Source organism: Excalfactoria chinensis, chromosome 18, assembly GCF_039878825.1.
Source record: "Excalfactoria chinensis isolate bCotChi1 chromosome 18, bCotChi1.hap2, whole genome shotgun sequence".
NCBI lineage: Eukaryota > Metazoa > Chordata > Aves > Galliformes > Phasianidae > Excalfactoria > Excalfactoria chinensis.
In genome coordinates this window covers 2,523,831-2,551,110 of record NC_092842.1, presented here as the reverse complement: position 1 = coordinate 2,551,110, position 27,280 = coordinate 2,523,831, and the positions used below count along the sequence as shown (strand labels likewise).

Here is a 27,280-nt window from a genome sequence, read left to right as displayed (position 1 = left end):
AATATCGCTGTGTTCTCTGGGTGTCAGGGGAGCACATATTGCTGTCATTTTCCCGTGCTGTGTTTGGATATCGGATGCAAAGAGTGGCAATGATGCACGCAGCTTCCCCTCTTCTCACATCGCAGCCCCACCCCGGGCTGCTAAAAATCCCCCACACTGCAAAACAAAAGGTTTTTTTTCCCCAAGTTAGTCAGAATTAGCGAGTTTCTCTGCACATCCAGTTGCCACCAGCTTGCTGGAGGTGTGCGCCCTTCTTGGCTCCTCTTGCTGGCTCCATCACTGCCCTGCCAGCGGCTGAATGCAGCTCCTGCCAGGTCCCTTCACTGCAGAGCCGACAGCCCATGGGAAGATGAGAGCTCAGCATCTGCATCCCCTCGGCAGAGCAGCCGGGGTGCCTCAAGGCATGGGGGAATTCTGACAAGGTCTCTCAACCTGATCCAGCCAACACGTCTGCCATCTGCTGAGTGCAGTGCAAGTGGGAATTGCATCACCAGCGCACAGCACAGACAATGGCATCTTCTCCCTTTATTTTCCTCTTTATCTGGCACCGGTGCCAACACAGACAATTGTATGATTCTGTGATCACCCAGGAAAGGATGTGTGTATCTCAGGCCTGACCTAGGGAAGGATGGGAGCATTTGGGATCCATGACCATCCAGCTGGGCACCCAGTCTGGAGCATCCCCCCAGCCAGCAAAACTGCCCAGGTGCATCTGTGCCTTCAGGACCCCGTAGACTGAAATCATGGAAGCAGAAGTGATATCCATCATATGGACTCAAGCAGCCACAGCCTCATCACAGCACACACAGTTTAGTGCTGCCCTCCATCTCACGTCACCCACACTTCACCCACCACCAGCAAACCACAGACAACAGCAAAGTCATGGCAGTGTGACCACAGAGCTGTGACCTACTCTTAGATCCACACCTCCACATACACGGATGTTTAATCAGACGCGTGACAGCACCGGCAAATCCTGTCTCAGAGCTGTTCTGTGGTTACCAGCAGCGAAGCTATTAAGCCCCTTTTGCAGCCCCATATGCATTCACTTCATGCATTTAATCCTGACAGCCCCAGTAAATTCTCCCTGAAAATAAAAGAAAGCCCTTGTTTCCCCCCCCCCTTCCCTGAGCTACCACTTCTTGTTAAATGTCATTAAAAGCAGAACCCACAATAACATCAGCCCTGCTGAAGGTTGAAAACACCTTGACTGCAATCCTGGCGTGGCACTGGATACAAGAAAAAATAAAGCAGATACTTCCTTCCACTTCTCTGTCAGCTCCACTTTGCATCAAAATCTCCTTTGTATGTCACACAGTTATTAAAGTTGTGGATTGTGGCTCGCAGTGTGTGTGTGTGAATGTGAGTCTGCCTTGAAAACTGGGTCACCAGGAGAGCTCTGTGAAAACTCGGCCCTGACAAACCAGGCTGGTGAGGCTCAAAGATACCCCTTGTAATGCTTTCCTGCCTCCCGTCATGCTTTGAAAGGAGCAAATAATACTACTTTCTGCTGTATTCTTGTATCTTTTATTCAGCAGTTTCCTGAAGGTAAATAACCTCCGGCAGGCAAATCTAAGAGGATGCTCCTATCTCGTTCGCTGTCTCCTCACACCTAAATCATGATCTGTTTTGATTTCATGAGGCTTTTTATAAAACATTCCCTTTTTCCATGAGAAGCAGCTATCGGGGGGGGGCAATCAGCTCCCTAGATGTGGCTCCAGCACCATTCCAGCATCTCATCTCAGCAGGATAAGAGGTGATGGCCTTAAGTTGTGCCAGGGGAGGTTCAGGTTGGGTATTAGGAAACACTTCTTCTCAAAAGATTGGCAATGCATTGGCACAGGCTGCCCAGGAGGTGGTGGATGTGGTCAGTGGGCATGGTGGGATGGGCTGAGGTTGGACTTGGTGATCTTAGAGGTCATTTCCAACCTTAATGATTCTAGGAAAGCTTTTTCTCTGCCAGGTAAATAGTGAAAATGCAATTGTTCTCTCCTCAACTTATGAACCACACAGTACTTTTTGGTAGCAGGTCAGGCTGGGAAGAGAGGACAGCTGGGAGCATCTCACCCAGCAGAGCCTGTGGTGCATGGGTGGACACTTACAGCACACAGCAGTTTGGCACTGCACCCCAACATGGGGTGTTCTTATCTTCTGCAACGCTGTCCTGCTGAGCATCATGCCTTGCAGGAAAGCATGTCCTTCTTCTGATGCTGAAGGTCTTGGCAATAAAATAAATAAGACTGTATTTTCTAAGCACTGACTATTACTGAGACCAAGGGAAATATTTAAATGCATTGAGGGAAACAGGAATGATGTTGACTGGGCTCACAGAGGATGAGCCTCACCTCAAGGCAATTCATGTATCTGCCTCTGCGGTGGAAACCCTAAGTGTGTTCAAAGAGGATGAGGATGCCACGTGACTGCCTTCTGTTTGCTTTGTACAGGTGGGAGCCTCCTCTCTGCACCACCCCTGCTGTCCTCCTACAGTTGCTTTGATATGCAACAAACCATTCCTTTTTAAGCAATACTGGCCTAAACCCTTATTGTGATGCTCAGAACCACTTGCAGGCTTTCTGAAGCCCATTATTACAATTACAATCAAGAATCATAGGATGCCAGAAATGCGTATGCACTGAACTGTTTGCAGAAGAGACACAAAGAGGGATGGAGAAATGCTGCTTCTGTACTGCTCAACTCAGCAGCATTAAGTCTCACCCTATTTCATTTTCCTTCATTCTTTTTCCTGATGTAACTGATGATATCCAGGGCTAATATTTGCTTTTCCTCCATGTTCTCCTGTAGCCTTCAGGCATGGAAACTAGAGCTGGGCCTACGTCCCAGCATTGCCTCCCATAGCCCATCCCCATTCCCTGCCCTGGGTGAGGGGCTGGGGGTGCTGTGAAGTGCAGAGCTCAGGGACATCGAACAAGGCAGAGGTGAGGAGCGTTGCACTTTGGAACTGACTGCAGCAATAGTCAACAGGTGCAAAACAAACTGTCTAGGCAAGCAAACACAGCATCCAGCTTGGTTTTATTAAAGCTTTGTCTCATGGGTCACAGAAGACCTTAGAGAGGTTTTTGTTAGTGTTATCCCAATACACTACAGATAGAACACACAGAGAGGGGACTGTGGGGCAGCTTTTTCCAGCACAAGCCCTGAAATTAGCTTTCCCTCTTTTGCAAGTAACGTCTGAAGTCAATCTCGCCTATTGCTGGCTTCCATGGAGATGCTGCTATCTGGTGCTGAGAAAAGTGAGATGGATCAGGCCCTTTCTTCTGAGAAAATATCAGGTCTGATTCACCACTCAATTGCTTCTGTTTTACCTCTGTAGAACGGCATTGATTATAGAGGGATTTGCAAGTTTAAGACTAGACTAATTCAGTGATTAATCCCAACCAAAGCCTTCTGTAAATAGAGAACAATACTCCAGCAGTACTCAGTATCCAACACATCAATAAATTGCTCTGTACTGTAATTCAATGGCATTAAACTTTCCCTCCTTTTAGTCACATTTAGTAATGGGATGCTTTTAGTTTAGCTAACCCAGACCTAAAGACCTAAATCTTATTTCTTTTCCTACCATGTTTAGAGTTTAGAGCTGTTCCGTACCTTTACCCTCCCCCAGAGACCCCTGGGTCCACTCAAAGTATCAGACTGAAATTCCCCTGAGCAAATAGCCCAAACTGAGTGTCAGAGGTAAGAACAGCCCGTCCATTCTCATATCTATTCACTGACCCACCAGATCTGCATGGATTGCTGGACCAGCTTCAGCTGACTCCTACAGACAACCACAAGAGCTCAGGTATCTGCAGTTGTCACACCTTATCTTGATAGCTGCCTGGAGGAAGGGCGGTCATCAAAGTAGGTGTTTCTGTAGTGCTTTTACACTGTCTCTTTTCACTTTGTCCAACCCTGAACAGCCACAGAAGGACCAGCTTCTGAGCACCAAGCATCAGCCAAGGCCAGGGTGGGAGACAGGACAGAAGTGATGTTTCTTTCTCCTTACATGAGTTTTATCTCCTCCTGATTCCATCTTTTGCCTTCTAGCAGGACTGATGTCAGCTGCCTCCAGAAGATATGCCTGCTTATTTCCTTGTCTTTCCACTCCAGATACGTGTTTCTCCTCAGATATCGGGACAGTCCCAGCCTCTGCCTCAGCAAGGCCTTATCCACTTCCCCTAGTATGATCATGATGATTCCAACCTTCCCTTCAACAAGCTGCCAGGACTGAGCAATGTCGAACTCAAAGCTACACCACTTGCTTTCCAGAAAGTCAGCTGAGATGACTGCAATGACATTTCTGCTACTCAGAAAACCTTCTTGGATTATATTAGTGACAATGGGTACCCCTGGTAAAAAATCCCTGTAGTAAAGACAAAGCTGGAAGGGAGGTCTTCCTTCTTCTAAGGGTTCCACCAGCTCTTTCATCACCCATTCTTGGTCTTTGCTGGAATGGATAACAAAGGCATCGTAGGTATCTCCCCTTTCTGCAGAGTGTTTACACCCACTGAGCAGCACCAACGAGTAGTATAGCTGGAAGTAGTACTTATAAATGAAGAATAGAAACACTCCTGCAGCAACCAACACAATCACTGAGCATGCTACTGTGGTTGGGTTGGGATGGCAATAGTACATATCATCAAAGCTTGACAGGCTCACGTTCTTCATGTAGGCAGGTGTGTGGCATATCATTGAATGCTTGTTCCGCAGTAGATCCTGCTTTTCCTTGACCCATTTCAAGAAGTTCAAGTGTATGCAGGAGCACTCAAACAAGTTATGAGAAATGTCTAATGAGACCAGACTGTCAGGCAGGATTTCCAGGGCTGAGTCTGACAGGAAACTCAACTGGTTGTTGCTGAAATCCAGGGCTGTGAGGGCTTGGAGTGGCTTGTAGGTTACAGGATCAAAAGTCAATAGCTTGTTGTTGCTGATGATTAGCTCTTTTAGTTCAGAGAGAGCATTAAATGTACTTTGGTCCACCCATACTAATTTGCAATTTGAAATATCCAAGATGCGGAGGCGTCTTACGTTCTCGAAGTTGTTGGTCAATGTGTTGTTCTCAAAGGAGTTGCCTGCCATCTTGAGCACTTGCAAAGAGCTCAAGCCAAGAAAGATGTGATGGGACATAACATGAGTTTTGGTGTAGGAGATATCAAGGTAAATGAGTTTATGAAGGAGTAGAAAGACAGGATAGGTGCCATGATGAATTAACTCCGTGTGTTGAAGGTCCAAGTAGAGCAGATTTCTCAGATTAGCAAAATCTCCAGTCAAACTGATGTCAGAATTGAAGCTTAGGTTCAAGTGTTTCAAATTTGGAGACCTGGGAAACTTAGGGGAACAGCAGCTAAGGAAGGAGAGACGATTCTCACTCAAATCTACAACCTCCAGGTAAGTCAGACTCCCAAACTTTTGCTCGAAGCTATTTAGGTCTTTGCTCTTGGTAATACGAAGAACTCTCAACTCCTTAAAAAGAGACAGCTTCTCAGCAGGCAACTCCTGAAACTTACATTTCTTCCATTCCAGGTGTTTCACTTGAGAAAACATAGGAACTTCTGACAACGTTTTTATACGAAGGTCCACCAACCGAACAGTGGGGACATTGCCTATGCAGTCAAAAAGAGTGTCTGTGTCATTCTCAAAGTCTCTGAAACACATTAAGACAAACTCCTGCATCTGCACCTGACACAGACCACTCAAGAGTCCGTTCTGAAATGCTGTCAGCTTCAGAATGTTAGTGAATTCTCCAACTATTAGTCTGTTGACCTGTAAACCTGCCAGGCCCTGAAGAGAGGAGCGCATCACACTGAGGTTTTCGAAAGAGGATCTCAGAACCAGTTCACCGAGGTGAATCTTTGCAAAGGATCCTGACTGGATGTATTTGATATTGTTCAGAGAAAGTATCAATGTGAGGTTGAGTCTGTTTGTTTCCCTCAGGGCATCAAGGTCTCCTTTGGAGATGTATGTTATATTATTGGAAGAAAAGCTCAGGTATCTGAGAGAGGTCAGGTTGGCAAAATAGTTAGGAAGTTTCAATGAAGCAATATTGTTATGGCCCAAATTCAGCTCCTGCAGGGTATTCAAGTGTCCGATGGGTAGGTCAGACAAGGAGGATATGCTGGTTTCCACCAATACTAGTTTTTTCAGTGACGTTAAGCCATAGAATGCTTCCAGACCCAGGTGCTGGAGAGAATTGGCAGTTAAAATTAAGGTTGAAAGGTTATGAAGATCCACAAAAGAGTTATCTTCTATTGTATGGATGTGGCACCTGTTAAGCAGGAAAAGAAGATAAATGTGGATGAAACACTGTCTCTTTCGCTCCACGTTCACTAACATTACTGCACTAAGTACAGATACAATGTTATCAGGCTCAGCATCACTCTGGGGTTTGGTTTGGCTTTATAGCACTGACCAGTACCCCCGAACCCAACCCCTCAAACTATAGGTGAACAATCTCATTTCCCAGGAAGGGGAACCACTACCAAGACATAAAGAATTATATAATAACAGGAGACCTTCTCTTGCCTCTTCCTTCCTCCCTAAATCTAAAGCTCAATTGCAAAGCAAGAAGACCTGGAGCCACAGCAAAGGTCAGAACTCATGCAGGCAGAAGGACAGAAGACCCAAAATTTGACACCCAAATCCATTCTGCAGGGAACTCATGAGCCTTACAGCCAACCTGCTCTGCCACTCAGTCACTTCAGAGCTGTAATTGGATGGAGTGAAACTATTTACCCAGAGAAATTATTGTCTCAAGCGAATGAAAACTATATATCAGTTCACGTCTGCTAATAGGCCTCCCCCATCCCCTCCCCCAGGTGTGTGAGTAGAAAGGAAAAGAGGATATGCTGATATTTTAAAGCAACCTTTTAAAAAATTAATGTACCCACATTTGTATTTTTTACTTGGGATTACAAAAACGGTCCACCCAACGTGTTCCACTTCGGAGCTTTTCTAACAGTGAAAAGTCTGGCATTGTTCTTGTTTAGAGAGAAGTGGAACATCTTCCTTCCTCCTTCTCACATCCCATCCTCCAAGATCAGACTGACAGGCTCAGCTCTGGGCAGTGTGCACTCAGTATCTGGACTGAAAGCTGCACGTCATTGCCATGGGTATGTGCAGAGAGACAGAGGGATCGAGACAAGAGCGAAACAGGAAACAGCCAAGAGCCACGAGACTCCAGAATAAGGAACTGCTGAGTCCCAGATAGTGAAGACAAACCCATAACCACACAAAAAGGCTAACTACCTTGAAAGGTCCAGAAGCTGCAGTTCAGGTACTGATGAAAAACAATTAGAGCTCAGTGATTTCAGCTTGTTGAAACTGAGGTCCAAGTCCAGGGTGGTGTTTGGGATTTCAGCAGGAACTCCAGCGATGTTCAGTCCTGTGCATCTGAAAGCTTTGCTGGGGATGACCTGTGACAGATCTTAGTCAGCACCAAATGTCAGGAAATCATACTGCTATACAAGAAAGCAGGAGCAGAACCTTGTAGCTCATTTTTAAATGAACCTTGTAGCTCATTTCTAAACGAGCTGCCCTGAGCTTCAGGAAATGAGCTCATATATCCCGAGTACCTGTCCCACTTCTAATAAGACCAATCCTACTCCCCAGTGAGAGCTGCATTTCTTGTTGATTGAACAGGACAGCGTTCCCTGGGGCTGAGGGTGACCCAGCAACAACCTCTGAGAGAGCAAAACAAACACACAGAGACGTGTGCTGTGCTCAGGACCAGCTCTCAGCTCGGTGACATTGCAGATAAGCTGGCAGATAGAACAGAAATCTCTGAAAGTAGTAAGTAAAGTTTGTAACAGGCACTGATTGGTGCCAGGGGTTTGGGGTCGTGGTGAAATTGGTGTACAGTGTGAATCAGGCAAAACTTGTATAATTTGCAGTTGCTTTAGGCAGGGCTTGGATCTCTTCCTAAAAGGAATAGAGCCATAGAATCATTTGAGTTGGAAGGGACACTTAAAGGCCACCCCATCCCACTCCCTGCAGTGCACAGGGACACCCACAGCTCCATCAGTGCTCAGAGCCCCATCCCCTGACCTTGGGAGTCTGCAGGATGGAGCACCACCACCCCTCTGAGCAACCTATGGCAGTACCTCACCATCCTTACGGCAATATAAGCTACCAATAAGGAATGGCTAAAGCTGCTGCTTGTTCTGGTTCTTGGATGCTTCTGGGACCAGTGTTTACTTCAACTATTTCAATTGCCTTGGTAACAGCAGAAGAAAGAAGAGCTTTCCTAGGAAAACTAACACGCGACAGTTTTGACTTGCAAACCTCTCAAGCAAAAGAGAAAGTTGTACCAGAGAAGCGAAAGGGTTTTGTGTTCCTTTAGAGATCACATACCTCCAGGCAGGGACTGGGGATGCATCCTGCCAGCAGGGACAGCAGGAGCAGCAGCTGCAGCAGCACCCCAAGCAGCGTTGGAGAGATGGGAGCCGCTCTGCTGGGCATCTTCAGGAGAAAGCACCATGGGTGGCACTCAGGGATGTGGAGCAAAGGACTCCCCGAAGCACTGCATGCCTCACCACTCCTGCTTCTCACACAGGGCAGGAAGGGAAGTGAAAGCTGTGGCTGCCCAGTTTCTCGACATGCTTGCACTGAATTGCTCTTCTAGCAGTGCTGTGCATTCAAAAAAAAAAAGGAGAAAAAGGAAGTGATGAAATGCACGGTTTTGTATCGGTGTGATGTCACTCGATTGCCTCCATTTGGATCAGGCTAAATTAGTGAAAAAAGGGAAACTTTTGTGAAACTCTGAGCCCTGTTTCCAGAAAACCAGATTTCACATCCATAACATGAGCACAGGACCGGGATGCCCAGGACTGGCTGAGCTCTGGATTCAGAGCCTTGCTACAAAACTGAGTTTGTTGAGGGCTGTCTCAATGCCATCCTTTACTCACAGCACAGACACAGCCATTGTTTCTGGAGGAGACGTTTGTAGTATTAATTTAATTCAGCTGTGAGCTTTCTAACAAAGCTCCTTGGCTTCATTTACCTTGATAAATGGTAGTTCTTTATTGTATCTACTCGTGTGTTTCTGTAGATAACTGAGAGCTGTTACTGAGGATGTAGCTGTAGGGTTGGGGGATATTACTGACACAGAAAAGTGGCAAGAATGGGAAATGAGGACAGGATATGAGTGTAGAAGCAGATAGAACAGGGAGTGGCTAATCGTGAAGCTGAAAACTGATAGTAAATATAAGCTGCTACACCAGGTGAGTAGCAATACACTTATACAGATACGATCTCAGGGAGAGGGATGTGGGACTTCTTTGGCAAGGTCAGCAGAGGGCCGCTGAGGGATGAGGAAATCCTAACATAACAGATGACCCCTGTGATAAAAAAACACATGGCAGCACAATGGGAGCAAAATGGGACGCCCTGATATGCAGCCAGATAGAGCCCATTAAGCCAGCAGACAAAAAGTTTGTTGAAAATGGGCAAGTTCAACAAAAAGCCTGTTCTGAAAAGCCTCTTGTGATTGCAGGTATTTCCTTTTGCAAACGGAATCAAAAGTGAATGGAAACAATCGCTGACTGCTTCTGTGCCTGGATTAAGGAAATTGGCAGAGCATCATGAGTCTGCAGAGAGGACAAATGAGTGTGTCCTTTAGTATTCAATATGCAGAACGAAGCAATCCACTTTTAATTTTTATCTAAAGCTGAGATGAGCCTGAAGTAGCTCGAGACATTAACATTTCAATGGAGGCTCGCTGAAGATGTTGGAGAGTTTGGGAGCATCACAAAATCCATCAGACAGCCACACTTAGGGGTCAAGTGGAAAGCACGGTGTGAAGGACACGCAAGAAACGTGCCACTTGTGTCACACTGTCACAGTGACACTTTCACAATGCAAGCCACCAATAGTTCAAAAACAAACCGTGTCGAAATTGCAAGGAACGGGGCACAAGCAGAAAACACACCAGCCAGCAAATCAAACCCAGCCACCAGTTTAGAAAGTCAGTGCCAGTTAACTTCGCATTCTTCAGCTTGCATACAATGTGCAATGACTGTAGAAAGCATAATGCCTCTGTAATTTCCTCTTTCAGCTCACAGGAAACAAAAGTATTATTTTGAATCCTTTAAAGTGACAAGAATAACATCTAAAATAAAACACGACTCACTGCGCTGGCAATTTTCTGGTAGGATCATCAAAGATCTCTTAGGAAGGAGGTGTTAACGGGAAATCGCAGTGCTTCTACAAACACTTGCCAGGGTAAACTCTGTTCTCCTGATTATTATAATGTAAGTAACACAGCAGCACACAGCATACATGCAATCTCTGTCATCTGAAGGAAGATATTACCCAGCATAAGATGGCCACAATATAGTTGGACCAACAAAACACATTACGTTAGTTAGACAGTCACTGAGGTTCAGCTGAGGCATGGTCCTTATGCACAGCAAGTGAGTCATCTGGCTGCAAGAGAAAGGGTGTCTGAGTGGACACAAAAAGGAAACATCTGAAATCCAAAGTGCTGAATTTCACTGTCTGTTTGCTGGGAAAACAGATCGGCAACAATTTATCTAAATCACAATGAAAACTAAAAAAGAAAATCCCAAAATGGCTCTATGAGATCCTCTTGCTGAGAATAGCAGCATTGCATTACATTGCTTCCTGGAAGCAGTGAGTCAGTGTCTCCCGCAGCCGGCCGGCCATGGGTAGAGGCAGCACTGAGCCGTGCCCTGCGTTGAGGATGGAGAAGGGGCTGAGGATGGGTGGCACTGAAAGGGTCCTCACTAAGTGTCAGGTAAGGACGTGAAGTTGGGATCAGAGATGGTCTGTACATGCTTGTGTTGGACCAAGCCCCAGCCAACTGCAAATGGGGCCACCCAAAACAAAGCATGATCCATTGTAGCTAAGGTCTTTCCCACCGAGGAAAAGGACGGGTGTGGGTGTACAGAGAGGAAGGATACAAAACCAAAACTACTGTCCAACTTAGTCTGATTGAATGCAGCTGAGCCTACACTGAAGTAGGTAATGTGTGTCATCAGATGGGCTATTCCCCAAAGCCAAGGTCATATGAATACCCCAGATCTATTCAAAAGCTATTAGGGAAGAACTGTGTCAGGCAACCAGGGATAAAATATACAACCAAAGGAAGTGATTAATCAGTGTCAAGGCAGTCACTATCTGTGGCAGGTACTCCATATGGACTATGTCAGGTCATTTAGGAGCCCTACATTTTACACAAGTCAATGTTCAGTTGAAATGGTTGGAAGGATCTCACACAGATGGTGGAGGCATGCAGACTTACCTGCCAAGTGCTGCCAGGCAGTGATGACAGTGGCTTGGAGCTCCCTCGTCCCTTGAGGACAGGCAGGCAGGCACCACACAACCCAGCAGCTCCTGGCCCTTCTGCTATGGTCACCCCTCGACTGCAGAGCTGGGGACTCATTGTCACCATTGATGCAGGACTGTTTGCAGCGCTTGGCATGAACGCACAGTGCTGGGAAGGAGTGCAGTTGCCCTCCTGCAGCTCCGAGAAGGTTGCTACAACAGGACTAATTTCCCTTTTCTTTCCCCCTCCATTACTCCATTACATCCTTATGGTATCTGGTAGCCTAATTTACATATGTTCTGTATTACCATGGCTCTGCTTTATCCTACTTATTCCACCTCCTTTCCCTCAGTTCTCTTGATAATAACGAGCCTGCTGTAGGGCAGGGATTTATTCAAACTACCAGGCAGGAAATCTGTGTAGGACATGGAGGACTGCAGCTCTCACCCTTGATGGCTGTGACCAGTGTTAAGACTCCTGAGCCTGGTGGTTATGGTTTTTGTCACTACACAACAGGAAAATGTTGCAATGACTGCGGCATAAAGTGCAAATGCAGCTCCTACAAAGTGTGGTGAGGTTCCTGTGTGTAAGAAAATGTAAGCCATCTCCTGGGATTAGCTGGTAGCACGCCTTATAGGTCAGCTTTTAGACGTTCAGACTTCTGTGCCACTTTACCAAGAGAAGAACAGGGAGTAAGTGATTATCCATATAGTTGAGAGCCACTGCATGCAGAGTACTGCAATAACTTCTGAAACAGTCTGAGCCAGATCCAAACGCGTACCCGCAAACATTCAGGAACACCGGATTATTGGAACCCAGCAGAATCTGTGTGGTTATTGTGTGCTAGGTAGAAAGTAAAGGTTTATTTGTTTTCAGAACATAGCCCAGAGCCAATGTTTAGCCAATAAAGAGAAACTTATTGAAACAGCTTTTTTTTCTTCCTCCCAAGCTCAGTTCAGTTCAGTTTGCACGCGCAAGATTAGGTCATCCCCTTTTAGCCTTCAAGTGCCCTTTCTCAAAGCTGCAATGAGGCCTCAGTTCTTCCACAAGGCTCTTGGGGCAAGGCAGTATTTCTTTGGCCACAATGGCATGCAGGGACCAGGGCAAAACTATTCCAGCTGTAGAGGAGGAACCAGTCTGAGCAAAGAACAACATGAAGGGGGATCAGCTCTTCACAGACCATGAGAAGGTGTTAGAGAAAGCCTTCAGGAGAGAGGACTGAGAGGTTACCCAGGAATCGAATAGCATGGGAAGTACCCTGAAAGCCTGACCACAGCATAGATGGGAAGGAAGTGGGAGGGGAAGCAGAAGCTTTGCCTGGGGTAGAAAGTGTCAGAAGTTATATGGGTAGTGTTGTAATGCTGAGAACAGAGCATGTTTCCACACATGCAGCCTGACATAAATTAAGCCAGTCCCACCCTTAGAGCTGCCTTTCAATGAAGACCTGGCTGAAATGGCTGCAACAAAGTTCAGAAGTCCATTTATTCTCTAACAGAACAACAAAAGATACATTTTTTTTATTGTTTTGGTGTTTACTGCAGACATTAACATTTCCCAACAATTAGCAAGACAGTAAAACTCCGTGTTTTCAGCCTAGTCCATTTCCAAAGCAATGGATGTAACTTTCTTCTGCTCCAATTTGTGCATGAAGGAGTCTGAAATCTCAGGGTAAGCACTGCACCTTCACCCTTAAGTTTCCCAGGGCCCGCAGACCAGCTTAGCATCTCAGTCTGGTGCTTTTCACAAATAGTTCAGTGAGTACAGGATGGCTGATTACAAAGCAGGAGGAGATTATATAAGGAAGAAGTGTTGTACAACACATCCTCCACTACAGCAGGCAGTGGTGGAAGCCAGAGGCAAATAGAGGATGGGGAAAGTGCTCTGAATCTCAGGGTTTGACCTCCCATTCCACCTGGGAAAGGATGTAGTACGACATACTCAACCTGAAAGAAGGGAAAGCCCAACTGAGGTGTCTGGATGGGGATAGCATGGTCTCCTCTCAGTGGTTCTGGGCCTGGAAGGCATGGTTGGTAAAGTCAGCAGTCACTCCCCACTCAATCATTTTCAGAAGCCAGTTCCTCTCTGCTGTGAGATTATGCTGAAAGAGCTGCAGGGATAAGAAAGCCAAAGTTACAGGTTAATCCTTACAGTGCCTCTAATTCTCCCTGAAATGCACTGATCCTGCCTGACCCAACTTACAGCCCCACTGCACAGGACCTGAGTCAGCAAACTAGGACAGACTAAAGGCATCAAGAAGAAACCAGCATCTGTTTTCAAGTAGTTTTGGGAAGAATATGTACCCTGGCACTTACAGAGGAGTTGGTCTAGTTGACCTTTAAAAGGATCCCTTCCAACTCCAGCTATGATTCTAATTTCCACAAGCAGCACTGGCGATAGCTACCAGCACTCACTGCTCCTTTAGTCCCAGCTTTTTCCAATGGGTTCCCCTATGGAGAACACCTTAGTTTGAAGGGAAAGCATTTTCTACCTCGTTTTTCCGTGAGAGACCAGTATTGTAATAATGTATTGGTGTAGTATTGTCATGGTTGCCAGGGTAACCAAAGCCTGCAATGTTGACCTCTTGGCACAGATGGAGGGCTAAGTTCAAAGCACTGATTCCCGTGGTGGCATATCTCTGAGAAGGGAAAAGAGAGAACATCTGTTTAGCATTTCAAACTCATACTTTTACAAAACTGACATCAGCAACACCTTTGCAGCTGGGACCAGTAGCTTCCTTCACACTGCATGCAGGAAAAAAAAAAATACATAAATAAAACAGAACAGGTGCCTGGATAGCACTCCCAGAACTCAAACAAGGAGCATCTTATGAGGAGGACTCAGGAATGTACAGCCTCTGAGATTATAAAATGTGGAGCTCCATGGAAATGAAAAAGCTTTTGGATGGTAGCACGCCTTATAAGAAGACCACATCTATAACTGAGCCTGTATTAAGTCCCTAAATCTCTTTCATTTCTGTGTGCCTCTTTGTGTGTGTTCCCTGCTGGGGGCCTTCGTGTGAAACCTCGCTTCTCATCCATGCATTAAATTCCTGTCCCTGGCCTATGTGTTACAAAACTTCCCTCTGCTCACATAAACTAACATGGCCTTGTACCAGCTGAGACCTTGCCTTAACAACCTTGAGATGGTGCAGAACACCCACCGCACTGCGAGTGGCTGAACTGGTCCCACAGGCTTCACCCAGCACTTAGCACTCCTCCTCTGGATTGCCCCGCTTCACACTTTCCAAGCAGTTTAGCAGGGAAATGTACTTTTTTACAGCACTGCTTCAGCAGTCAGGAGACTTGGCACCTAATCTCAGCCCCCTCCAAGTTAGTGCATGACCTTGGACAAGGTTATTTCACCACACTAGGCCTTCAAGCTTCTCCTGCTTTTGTTGCAGATTATAAACATCCTGGTGGTGCCCAGCAGGCTTAAAGTTAATTAAAGATTGCACAGCACCATCACAAAGATCGTAAGGACTGAAGACAAAGTAGATTCATTAATGAAGTAATCCTCCATTGTGCAGTGAAGGGGAAATTTGCATTCCCGAAGTAGTGGGCATAACAGCCAGCCTCAGGCCAGAGATCTGCAAGACCTGAATGTTTTAAGGAATGCCAACCAAACTTCCTCTCAATATGCTAGCTAATTATCAGTAATGGTCTAGAGACAGGAAAATCACAGGAACACGTATGAAAGAGCGTTATGACAAAGCTGCTGATCACTAGAGAAGCAGGTGTCCTGAGGTCTAGAACTACAGCCAGAAATTCAACTCTGAAAAGTTATTTGAATTCAAAATGGCAAATATGCACCCATCTGCAATCTGGGGTCTAATTAGTGACAAATAAGGTCTCAAGTGCCTTGTGTGGTTCATTAAATATTTGAAAGATACATGATGATGAGAGCTATTGAGTAGGTGACTACAAATAACCCGGTTTCAACCATCCATCATTAAAGACATCTCACCTTGTTCTTTGTTTTCAGCAATACTTCCCTCAGCCATAAGAAATCCAGAGGCTTGAATGGAACAAACACCATCAGTGTATTGTTGTCACTGTTTTCCAGAGGGTTGGGCAGAGCTGATTCAGGGAAGAAGAGATGAATGCTGGTTCTTTCTCCCACATCATCCTTGTACTCTTTTACTGGAGCATCATTTAATCTGAGAATCAAAGCCAGAAGGGATGGATTTGTACCATTTTACCATTACCTGTTCCTAACCACAGAGAGTTGCTGTCAGATGCAAGACTGACTATATGAACACATATGAGGGCACCAACATATATTATGGCCCAGTACAGCAGCCTAGTTCCACAATATGGACCACCTCATTAGATATCCCCATAGCTCCTCCTTTGCAATATAAAGGCCAATGAAAGTGAGAGAAGAAGGAGGAGAAGGTCACAGAAAGGGTCTAAATAAAAGTGCTTGTCTACAGCTGCTGCAGACAGGCTACTTCATTTCCTGCTCCCAGTGAACATGGGCAGGAGCACCTGAGGGATTCACCCAACTCCCAGCCCGTCATGCTTGGGATGGAATTAGAGCAAGAGAAAATAGATGGGACAGGGCAACACTGAGAAAAGAACTCGGGGTATGACAAAAGTTAAAGGGAGGGAGCTAGGAGCTAGCAGCTTAAGTTCATCAGTATGAGAGCTGCTTGAAAGGGTACCTTTAAAAGGGACAGAAAGAGAAACCTACTGAGAGAGGAGATGAAGAGTGGCAGGAGTAAGAGGCAGAAAGACTGTGAAGTTGAACACTAAGAGAGAGAACTTCCAATAGCTGCAGAGACCATGACTCTCAATCTAGCTATCACTTCCCTGACAAATGTGCTTCCCCAGCTCCCATCTCCAACCCAGACTCCTGGCACAGCTACAGCCAGGAATTAAAGCACTGTCCCCATTTTTCAAAGGCATCCCATCCAGTCAGTCCAGATTTCCCTTGGTGTGTTGCTCAGCTGTGTTTCCATTTCCTCTGCAGCAATTCAGGCTGTTCCATGAATAAGAGGCTCTCCAGCCCCACACACAGTGGGGCAATACCAAGGGCAGAGTATTTCAATACCTGAACTGTACAGCCCAAAAGAAAGTTTATGGAGCCACAGAACTTCTTCAAGCTTAAAAGGCCTGTCCAAGAGTGAGTATATGGATTTGCTGGTCAGGAAAGGCTCCCAGTGAGATTCAAACCTAATGAGAGATACAGACAGGCAGCAGTTTATGGACAAGTAGAGCTGTCAAAGCAGTATCAGACACAGGACTGGTACAGCTGAAGCAGGCAGAATAATGAAGAGCTTTGGAAATCTACCGAGCTATCCTCAAGTACTTCCCAGAAATGTCCCACGTTTTTAAAATCTACTGCTGTTTCTAACTCATCTTTCAAGCAGCAGTGACAGCAAAAATCTCATTTCCCCTCCAGTTCTGCCCCTCCTTTCTCAGTCATTCCTCTCTCCATACAGGTTTGGGGAATGTCTACTCGTTGTTTCATTGTTTATCCACAGAGGAGAAAAGGGGAGAATTCCATGTAGATTCCCACTTTCATTTATTCATTCATTCATGACAAAACTCACAGCACCCACGACAAACTCTCACAACGCTCATGACAAAGCCTGACTGCGCACAACCATTTCAGCTGCACATCTCTTCCTCTTTGCTTGCCCTTTGGAGGAAATTCTGCACACACATCTGCATTGCATCTTCCCACTGGCCTTTTGACTCACTTGTTACGGTGCCAAGATGCAATTGTGCAAGAGTCAGCTCTATTTCCCCTTCTGCATATCCGCACGTAAACCCCAAACTGCCACTTCCCACCAAACAGTAGTCGCTCAGTGACTCATTATCTCATTATAATTCCCCAAACAAATGAGACAGTTAACAAACCTTCTAAGAAAAGGCTTTCTCCACATGAAGTGTCTCTGCCAAGCACCAACGTGCCTCCTCCAAAAGGAACAAGGTTCATTACTTATGAGCTCTTCCTGAAGGCTCTCAAGCCTTAGACTGTGGCCTGAAAATCAGGGACAGTTCAGGAGGTCTCCTAAAGGTGTCTACAAAAGGAGAGTTTTGAGCTCATGACCACTGGTGTCCATGAACAGGTCCCCTCCAAAGACTGTTTAAAGGGCCCCATTTCTGTTGAGTAGAAACACAGATGGAAAAAAGATCTCTGGAGAGGTAATACCAAAGTTAGGTCAAGCTGCTTAGAGCCTTGAACATGTTGAATTTTAGAACATCATTAGTGAGCACTGTTATTTCCTCCATATAGAGGCAGACAAAGAGCACCATGAGACATTCACAAGACTCCCAAGCAGTGACCATGATCACCATGGAATCTCCCTGTGGTCTAGCTATGACAGATAGCTACTAAATGAGAGTAGGCTGAATGCATGTCCTTCACAGGCTGCTGCTGTGGCTTAAAAAGACTAAGGAAAGCAAGTCTTGCCCCACTTCCCTGCAGGCTCACACTCTGCTCTCAGTTATACAGATCATCAAGTTTTCTCCTATTCACACAGTCTTAAGCACTAAGAAACAATTTTGTACGTGTATCGCTCTCGTACCTCCCTGGAGTTAATACCAGCCTGGTAAATGTAGGCATTTCTTGCTGCTTTCTTCTGCTGTAATTTCCTCGAGGCTTGCAAAGGAGGGCCAGCAGGTAGGAGAAATCCCATAATGAATTGCAGAAACCACTGGAGATTAATTTAACCCTTCCCTTTCAAGTGAAAGAAAGAGGCATGGCCAAGGCACTTATGACAATAAATGGTCCCCTCTCCCCTTTATTCTCCCAACAGAATAATTGTAACCAAGCCACACATCTGCCCTGCAGACAGAGCTGGAGCTGTAGGAGGTCGAGCAGTTTGAGAGCAGCTCTCGCTGCCTGCAGAAATGGAACACTACTCAGTGCAGACAGGCTTCCACCTGTGCCTCTTTCCTTGCACTAAGCAAAGCAATTCCCACAGCTGGTGTGAGTACACACACTTGTTTGTGCAAGATGCCTCCTGCCTGGGCTTCATTTGCTCATTTCTACTTCTTTCAATCCTTTCAGTTTTCACAGAGCTGCTTTATTTTTCTGTATGATATATTGGTTTTTTTCCTCCCTTCCATTCTAATTAAGGTATTTGTCTCCGCAGCAGGAAATATAAACTGCAGCAGACAATCTCAATTATGTATTTTAAGGAAGGAAAAAAAAAAATATTTAGAAAAGCTATTCACTTCAGATAGGCACAAAAACAATCACTAACCGCATCCCCAGAAACCAGGAAAAACAAGGAGGGAAAAAAAAAAAAGGAGGGATGCTAACCCTTTAAAAACTATTGAAAACTATGAAGTTTTTAATTCCGTGCCTAGGAATTAAGGGTCACGTTTTTGGTAAAGGAAAAACAGCGATTCCCATTAGTAAAAGGCAGGAGGTTTTCCTTAAGGCACTCCAAGAGTGGAGGAGCTGGATTCTTTTGAAAACTTGCAGCTCGGTATTGTCCCCGCTAAGCACTGCTGAAAGCCTCCTTTTGTCTAAGTGTAAAGAGCTGAGCGCTGCTGAAAACGCCGCCTGGATTATGTGTGCTGAGTGAACCGCTGTCCCACGATCTGAAGGGGAAGGAACCAATTTACTACGCCTGCCTCAGTTTCTCTGCTTGCAAAGCGGAGATGATCACAATTCCCTACCTCTGAAAGAGGCTACAAACCTGAAATCATTGGCACAGAGCAGCTACGGTGAGTCACTGCAGCAGGCCAAGAATAACACAAAAATACCGAAAGAGACGAGGCATTTTCTATTCTTCAGAGAGCAATTGATTAGTTGAGCTATACTGGGATTTTTGCCCATCAGAGATTGCAAACTTGAGAAAACGGCCTAGAAAATGAGAGCTCATTCTCGTTGATTCTCTTTCCTTCTTCCCACACCACTCCCAGCCTCTACCCCTCCTGCTCCATTTCTTTGTTTTTAAATCTACTTCTCTAAATATTGTTTCTCTCACATCAGCCCAGCGGGAGAGGCAGAAATCAAATTATAAGCACTGAAAAAAATAAACCAACCCATCAGCGTTTAGTGCCAGGGGGGTGGGTGGAGAGAGTGGAACATTTTGCTTTAGGTTTTGAGAAAATATATAATAAAATAAATAATCTATCTTTATTAAAATAAGCAGGCAGAAAAGGAGAAAGAAAATCAATCAGCTGCATTTAAAGCAGGGAGATATCAAGCAAAGAGCTCTCCATCCAGAGAGATGGGCTAGAGATGTAGAAACCAAACCCCACCATTCCTCTCCTTTCATGGAAGAGCTTTCTTCTCTTCTGATGCTGATTTTGTGCTTTTCATTCTGGATACGCATCTTGTTACTTATGGAGAAGTCCTAAGGATAACTTACGTTCATAGAGGGGTAACAGGAGGACGAAAAGCAAAGCCATCCACCTGGTAACTCAAGAAACCTCTACAAAGGTGGCTGCACTGTTTTACATAACTATGTGATCTGGGCAGAACTTGCTGCATCTATCCTTCTTCAGTACAGCAGGAAGCTCTTGTCTGCAAAGCACAGCTAACTATCAGAACTGTCACATGCAAGTATTTTTTTAAAGGATTATTTCAGGAAAAAGCACGTGCTCGGTGCAAATGCAATTATAGCTTTTCTGCTCCTCTCTACACCTCTCCCTGGTTTTTGGCTGGAGGATTAGTAGCTTCAGGAACCAACAAATGGTCTCACTCTCTTCTAAGCCTCAGGAGCCAGCCAGCAGGACGTTATCACACAAGACTTGCACCAGGGCTTGCTTCTGACCAGTGTGCATCTGAAGACCATCTCTCCACCTGCACGACCTCAAAAAGTCAAGACAGCTTTAGGGACCCAAGGGGAGGATGGAAATCCTCAGTACTCCCAGGTGAGCACGTTTTGTGCATATTAGTTTTTAAGTGCTGTATCCCAGATTAGCTCTGCACCTGTCTGGCCATCTCATTAAGCATGGCTGGTCTCTTTGGGGAAGGTTTGTTTGGGTCATCATCCGTTCTGCATTTTGGATGATGTTGGTCACACCCATTGCAGCACCATGTACTCTTCTGGTTCCTCCTGCCCCATAGTGATGGAGTGACGTTGTGGAGGCAGGCAGCAGCCTGGGCTCCAAGTTTTACCCTAGTAGGGAACAGCACTGGGCTGTCATGCCCCCCAGAGTTCTCTCCGTACCTTGTCTTTGTAAAGTGCACCTGCAGGAGTTTTGCCTCCTCGGAGGGCTAAGAAACCCAGCTGGGCTGCAGAGAGGTCTGAGGCAGTTATACGCTCCTGCAGTGCCATCGTGTGCTTTAAGTGTGCACTGCAGTATATCCCGGCGGCCAAAACTCACAGAGGATGAGGAAGCCGTGAGCAAAACCCCAGTGCTCCCGGGTGTGCCCAGCTCCCAGCACTGACCACTCAGGAGTGCCAAGTCCTGTGGCCACAGCCACAAATGAACACCCGCACCCAGAGGTGTCAAAGGACAGCCCTGCACCGTGATGCTTCCCGGCCCACCGATGTGCCGCTGCTCCCCCTACTGCAGAAAGTCAGCTCGGTGGCTGTGTTATAGCTCAGACTGTGAGTCCAGGAAGTGCCGTGGGCAGCGCAGCTTAATTACAGCTTAAAGTGACGTTTTACTAAAGGGAAAGAGACTGGGAGGACCCTCAGATGCATTCCTGGGGGATTTTGCAGGGAGCGCCCCGTTAGTGCAGTGCACCTACCTGGAACAGGTTCTCATTCCCTGCAGATACCCATGCCCAGAAGCAGGAGAGAGTACCAAGATCTCAGAGGGGAATAACAAAGAGTTCAAATAACAAGGAGTTCAACAGGAAAGGACTGAAAAATGGGAATTTTGCCCTCCGATTCACCTGGAAAATTCCCCATCCTGCAGATGTCCCAGCAGGGTTTCCCCTCTGCTGTAGAAGCCCTGTTCCAGCTGTGGCACGTCCTCAGCTCCTGTCAGCAGGCACTGTGCCACACTGCTAAGCGCATCCATGGGAGAGAGCACTCATTAACTGTGTGAGTAAATGGCATAACGATGCCTTGACAGCACCTATGGTGACAGCTGCAAAGTGTCCCAATCAGTGATGGCAGCAGCAAGCAGCATGCACAGCATGGTCTATGAACACCTTGGGGGATCTGGGATGGGGATATCCAGCTGTAAATCTGGAGACAGAGGAGCCCTGCACTGTGTACAGCATAGGCAGGACAGAGCATGTGGCTGGCAGCACTTGGGGCTGATGGCATCGCTGTGTTTCTTTAGCTGGGTCCAGACTGGCATCTTGCTGGGAAAAGGCACCTCAGGGTGCTGCAGCCTTGTCTCTCCGCAGCCAGACAAATTTCCCTTCTCTCTGCAGCCAGCATGACTCCTGTCTCCCCACACTGCTACTGCTGTTTTGCTCCTTCCCATTCCCCTAGTCCCTCCAGGGCACAGCTCCAAAGGAAACCCTCCTTCAGAGCTCTTATTTTCTCCCATTGCTTTGATGTCAGCCTGCCAGCCCAAAGCTGTGGCAATTCATCCTGTCCTCTGCAGCCTTCTCCTTTCTTACTCCTGAGCCTTAGAAAAGCAGCAAGGCACACAGGCAGGCCCTGGAGCCTAACCTAGACACAGCTTATTCAGAAAAGGAAAATACAAGCTGCTGCATAGAAAAAATGAGCTAACCCAAGGATTCAGGGGAGAAGCCCTGAAGGGCAGGAGGAAGGATCCATATACACTGTCAGACCCTGGGGCAGAAGCTGGTTCTCTAAGCCCTGGGCTGTGCATGTGCTTTCCCACACGTCCCTGCCTGCAGCCCAGGATGACACAAGCAGAGGGGACATTGTGCACATCCCAAAGTCCCCTCATAGAGTCCTTCCAGCCTGCTTGCCCTTAGCATGTCCTAGGGCAGACTGTCCAGCTAAACCCATGGGAAGGCGAAGCAGGAGGAAAGGACTGGAGAGTGGTGAGAGGAAAAACAGCCAATTATGGCACCTTGTGCTTTGAAGAGCAGCTGAACCCAGGTCCAGCCCTGCATGTTTGGGGCTGAAATGTGGATGCTGTCAGTGTGGACGGACACAGCAGCAGCACGGTGTGTCCCTGGTTTCACAACAGTACAAGTAAAATAAAAATGAATCACCAGAGAGGAGGAAAACGAAGCTGTCTGATGGCAGGAAGATAAGCAGTGGGGTATGTACCACTGGGGTCGGGGTTATAGTGCTGTAGTAACTGCGGCCTGGAGTATCTTTTCTGTGTGGGGGGGAAGTGAGGCCTGCTGTTGCAGGGCGCAGTGTGAGGGAGGCACTCAGCCGTTGGTGCATCCCTGCTGCTTGGACTGGCGTCGTGAGCTCCCCTCCAAGGGGCTGTACCACCCCTCTGCCAACCACAGCCCCAAAGAATGTTTGCCCACCTGTAACCCACCTGACAGAGGTACTCGGCCCTTGCTTCATCCTCCTTGCAGCCCGCAGTCATGCAGCAGGCCACCGTGCCGCCATTCCCCTCATAGCATGCGGCCTTGCAGGCCTTGGCTTCCCCTGGGAAGGCCTCACTTCGCACCTCTCACCCCAATACTACAAGAGACTTTAGGGGCAGAAGGGAGACTTCTGGTTCCTTGCTATCCCTACCTCCCTCCCCAGCCAGCTGCCATCCATGCTGTGTTAGTCACAGAGGTTTGCATGTCTCCAAAACGCCAACCTGCTCCAGGCTGGCCTTTGCAATCCCGTGGCAGCCATGCTTCGCCCTGTGCTCTGTGTGGCTCCCAAAGAGCAGCTTTATGATACTCGATAAAATCCCTGGCAGTGATGAAGGTTGCACACCGAGGTGGACAGGTAAGAATTTACTTTCCTGGGAAGCTGCTTTTTCAGTCTATGTATCTGTGCATTTTCCTATTTTCACTGCAGTGCGTGGCTTTGACAGGCCATGTTCAGTTAGTACTATTTAATGAAAGAAAAAAACAAAAAACAAAAGGTATTTGGGAGAAAGTAGGTTCTTTTCAATCAAATAATAAAATAAAGAATCTACCTCATCCAGATTCTGAAAGAAAATAGTACTGAGAAGAAAGTTATGCTAATACAAATGAATGTAAAAAGCATTAGAGTGGAATCATAATATTCTCCTTACTTTTTTTCTCTGGTTGTTTAAATGACATCAAAAACATTAGCAAAATTAGAAATATCCGTATGTTTTCATTCCTTTCCTCTTTGCATTTCCTTATCTCTCCTAGCCTGCTCCATCTGGAGAAAGGTTTCCAGCTAGGCAGCCTGGCAAGAAGTCAAGGGCAAGAGATGCCTTCAGGCCAGTTCCCAGGGCTGAGTCTGGGTAACAAGAGGGAAAGAAATGCAGGGTTTCTTTAACCTCTTGCTCTTTGCTAAAGCTTTATGGAAATGCACTGTGATAGAAAGGGTACTGAGGCTGCCCATTGCAAGAACACCCTCAGTGTGTCTTATACTGCTGTGAGCCAAAAGCTTCCTACGACTAACCATTCTCTTGGTCCCTTCACAACTTAAGCATATGCTTTGAAATCGCATTGACAACAGTAGGATGCAAGCAGTTTTGCTTAGATGCTCTCCTGATGTGGGTGTCTAGCTATCCATCAGCCCTATCCCTCTTCCTTCCCCCGCTTTGAGTCACTTTTCCCAGGTTTTTTTTGCTGGCGGTGGTGTCTATTTTAGTAGATAGGAAAGAGATCCCTCTTCAGACTACTGTGCTGCAGTCAGGTAGATAACAGTTGCTGGATTGATGGTTTCTAATTCATAGAAACATAATAATTGGAGTTGGAAGGGACCCTTAAAGGTCATCTAGTCTAACTCACCTGCAGTGAACAGGGACACCTACAGTTCAGTCAGGTGGCGAGAGCCCTATCCAGCCTGACCTTGGCTGTGTCCAGGGATGGGAAATCTACCACCCAAAAAGGTGGCAGGCAGCCCCACATCTGCTCTGCATCAAGTTCTATGTAAGGGCCAAGCCTGTTACAGTGCTTTGGCCCAGAGGCAGATAAAAACACAGCTTTGATTAGAGATAAGCGGCATGTTTTCCATTCAAAACTCTCAAAGAGATATTAGGCAGGATCAATGGAGCAAACTTCTCTTTAAACACCATCTGTAGAAGACAGATCCAGAGTTAATGGGGAAAAGAGCTGTCTGACACAGAAGTGGAGGCCTTTGATTTCATCTTATCCCTGTGCCAAAGCAACCAGCCCTTAGGAGCACAGTGTGCTTTGGTGCATAGCGAAACATCCTTCTGCAGTTCAGAGACTCTGCACAGGAGCTGGGGAAACCTCACTTTGCCCTAGAGCAGACCCATGTTAACAGGGATGGGGGAGGTCTGAAGCAGCAGTTTGTCGTCATGAACCAGCTCCTGGCAGTGATGGGTGCTGCTCTTAATTGCACTGACCCCTCTTGAAAGCAGGTTAAGCCCTTCCTTTACAAGTGGTAGCTTTTTATTCAGTGTATTTACACAGGATGTCTGCAGGAGGGCTGAAACAAATCATCAGAGCAGGCAGAGCTTGAAGGCCCTGCCAGAAATCTGGTGAATTGAGCTTTTTTAGCTAAGACGTTTCATGCCGCTCAGTACCTAACAGACACTGCTATCCCACCACAACTGGCTGATCCCACCGTGGATGTCTCTCAGAGCCCTCATTCCCCACCCACTGCAAGGAGAGACAGAGGAGAAAGCACGAAGGTTCTCTGTGCAAGCTGCCAGCCACCCACTTGTGTCTGCCAAACTTCCCAGTGTGCTCCCCCAGCCCAGATGAACAGTGTAGGTTCAGTCACGCCACTGCAGAGCAGCACTGCTTCGAATCATGAGGCTGACTTAAAAATAATAAACTTTGAGACATGATGAATGTTCACATCCTCTTCGTTTCCTCAGGTTTTTGGAGGAACTCCCGCTTTCAGCTTTTCTTCACTGCTATGATGGATAAAAGTTTGCATTTGCCTTAGTGAAACCTTATGTTTCTTGTAATTAAAAGGTTCCAAGAACAGGACTTAGAAGTTGATCAAACAAAGAAAACCACCAAAACAAATAACACTGTGTTTGCCATAAAGCCCACTAGAGCAGGCTACAGTAAAAGGAGGTCCTTGGGCAGGCAGTTTGCTTGCCTGTGTATTTAGAGGATTTACTGAGGTGCCATAAAAATGGGAATAGATTAATAAGGGGACAGGGATGTATTTTTTAGTCCTTTAAGCAATTCCTTTAACTTCAGCCAAGGGACTTGGTTTCTGTGCCATCTCCTCTTCAGAGCAACTCTACCAGCTGAATGACTAACTGCCTCCAGCACCATCTCCCATGTTTGCAAAGGGACTGTGAAATGGGTATGGGCTCAGCATCTCCTCCAACCTCACAACTGGAGGTACAGAGACACAAGGTGTCCATGGGCACACTGCAGCTGACATGCCCTGTGAAATCAGACTTAGTAATTCCCATCTCCCATTAGCCCAGGCATCCCTGTGCTGCTCTCTGTTTTGTGAGCCAAACATGTCCAAAGGATGGGAGCTGAAGAGAGGACGATTTTTCACTGTCTCTTTAATGCAAGGACTGGGAGTATCAAGTAAAATTAGTAGGTGATATGCAGAAAACAAAATAAGACATACGGCTCCATTCAGAACTGTGTGAGTCTTTGAGTGAAGATTTTGTGGATGCTGAAAGTTTTCGTGAGTTTAAAAAAGAACTAGGCAAGTTTGTGAAAGAAAATTCCAGTTGGAGGTAGAAACCATAAAGATCTCCCTGGACTGCAGATTGCTGGAGGCAGCTAGAGAAATAGCACTCTATGATTGACCTATTCCTGTACATTTCCTAAAGCATCCACTCTTGGCCACTGCTGGAGACAGAATACCCGGCTAGATGGACTTGTGCTCTGACCCAGTCTGGTCACTTCTTTCCCTTATTTGTACTGTTGTAGCAACTCTTGAGGGAGGAAAGATCTGTGCCATCGAGGAGCTGAGTTCTGTTTTCTGAAAAAGAGGTTCCTTTGAAGACTGAGTCTCATCAAGAATCAGTGGTGGGACTCAGGGACAGCAAGTCAAGGGTTCAATGACTATATCAACAGAAACGTCCCCAAAACAACCAGTAGAGCTTTATTAATAGACAACAGTCTCAGGTAGGTTGGGTGTAAAAACATATTCCTGCTACCAGTTCCAAAGGCTCAGCCTGGCAGAGAATGTGACTGCAGATTGTGAATGTCTGCTTCCTTTTCTTTGTTTCCTTGTTGTCTTTTTTAAACAATCTGCCAATTCATCATTAAGAAATTAAATATTTTATAGCTGCTGTGATGCTGATGACAGGTGCCAGATTGATTGGTTCTGGCAGAGGAAATTTGTTGCTCTTTTCTTCCCTTTGCAGCAATAAGTTATGTGCACAGGGGTAAAAAGAGGGAAGAGCTGAAGTCTCCAAGCTGTCCAGATCTGACCCAATAAAGAGTTTAAAAATAGGTGCAATCTGGAAACATTTTGGTGCCAACAACAACAGCAACAAAAAAAGCGCAGCTAGAATGGCTGCATTTGTTAGTGCTTTCTGCAGAGGGTGGAAGGAGAGTCCTTGGCGTGGCTGGCAGAGATGTCAAGGTTGCCCTGACTTACAGGACCCTAAGAATAATCATGTAATTTTGCCAGTAGCCCTTCTGCCAGAGACTGACAAATTAAGGATTCATCAGACCAGCAAATGTCCCCTTCCCACATGCAACCTACCTGCTCTTAGCTTCATCCTTATCAGCCTCCGTCTTGCATCCTAGGAGCGAGGGGAGTTGGAAAGTCTGTGACCATCTTTGATCGCCTCCACCACCTCCTTCTCCACTGCCTTTCCCGTAAGCCAAGTTCCCCTGGGGCAACCTGGTTTATGCAGCACTCGGCTGCGAAGACAGACGAGACACATTCCCAGAGATGACACTAACAAGATTTACTACGTGACTAAGGCTTGCAATCAGTGGTGATAACTAGAGAATTACCCTGATAAATATTTGATATGATTTGGAGAGTAATAATAGATTTTTCTTGCCCACGATTTCCATCAGGAAGAAGTAAGGGGAAAAAGCTGCTGGAAAGGGGAATGTAATTATGGCATCCATCTTTCTGGCTGAGGT

At 46.3% G+C, this 27,280-nt stretch overlaps 1 protein-coding gene and 1 pseudogene across 1 annotated transcript; both read right to left on the bottom strand.

Annotated features, from left to right (window-relative positions):
• Window positions 1-2,789: 2,789 nt before the first annotated feature.
• TLR4 (toll like receptor 4) lies at window positions 2,790-8,472 on the bottom strand. The gene is made up of 3 exons (XM_072352747.1): window positions 8,350-8,472; window positions 7,246-7,412; window positions 2,790-6,265 (listed from the first exon to the last, which is right to left on the bottom strand). Exons 1-3 carry the CDS (start codon window positions 8,455-8,457, stop codon window positions 4,003-4,005), a joined length of 2,538 nt encoding a protein of 845 aa, XP_072208848.1. The 5' UTR covers window positions 8,458-8,472; the 3' UTR covers window positions 2,790-4,002.
• Window positions 8,473-13,272: 4,800 nt separating this feature from the next.
• On the bottom strand, window positions 13,273-22,882 carry LOC140260587 (uncharacterized; annotated as a pseudogene).
• Between the last annotated feature and the right edge of the window lie 4,398 nt (window positions 22,883-27,280).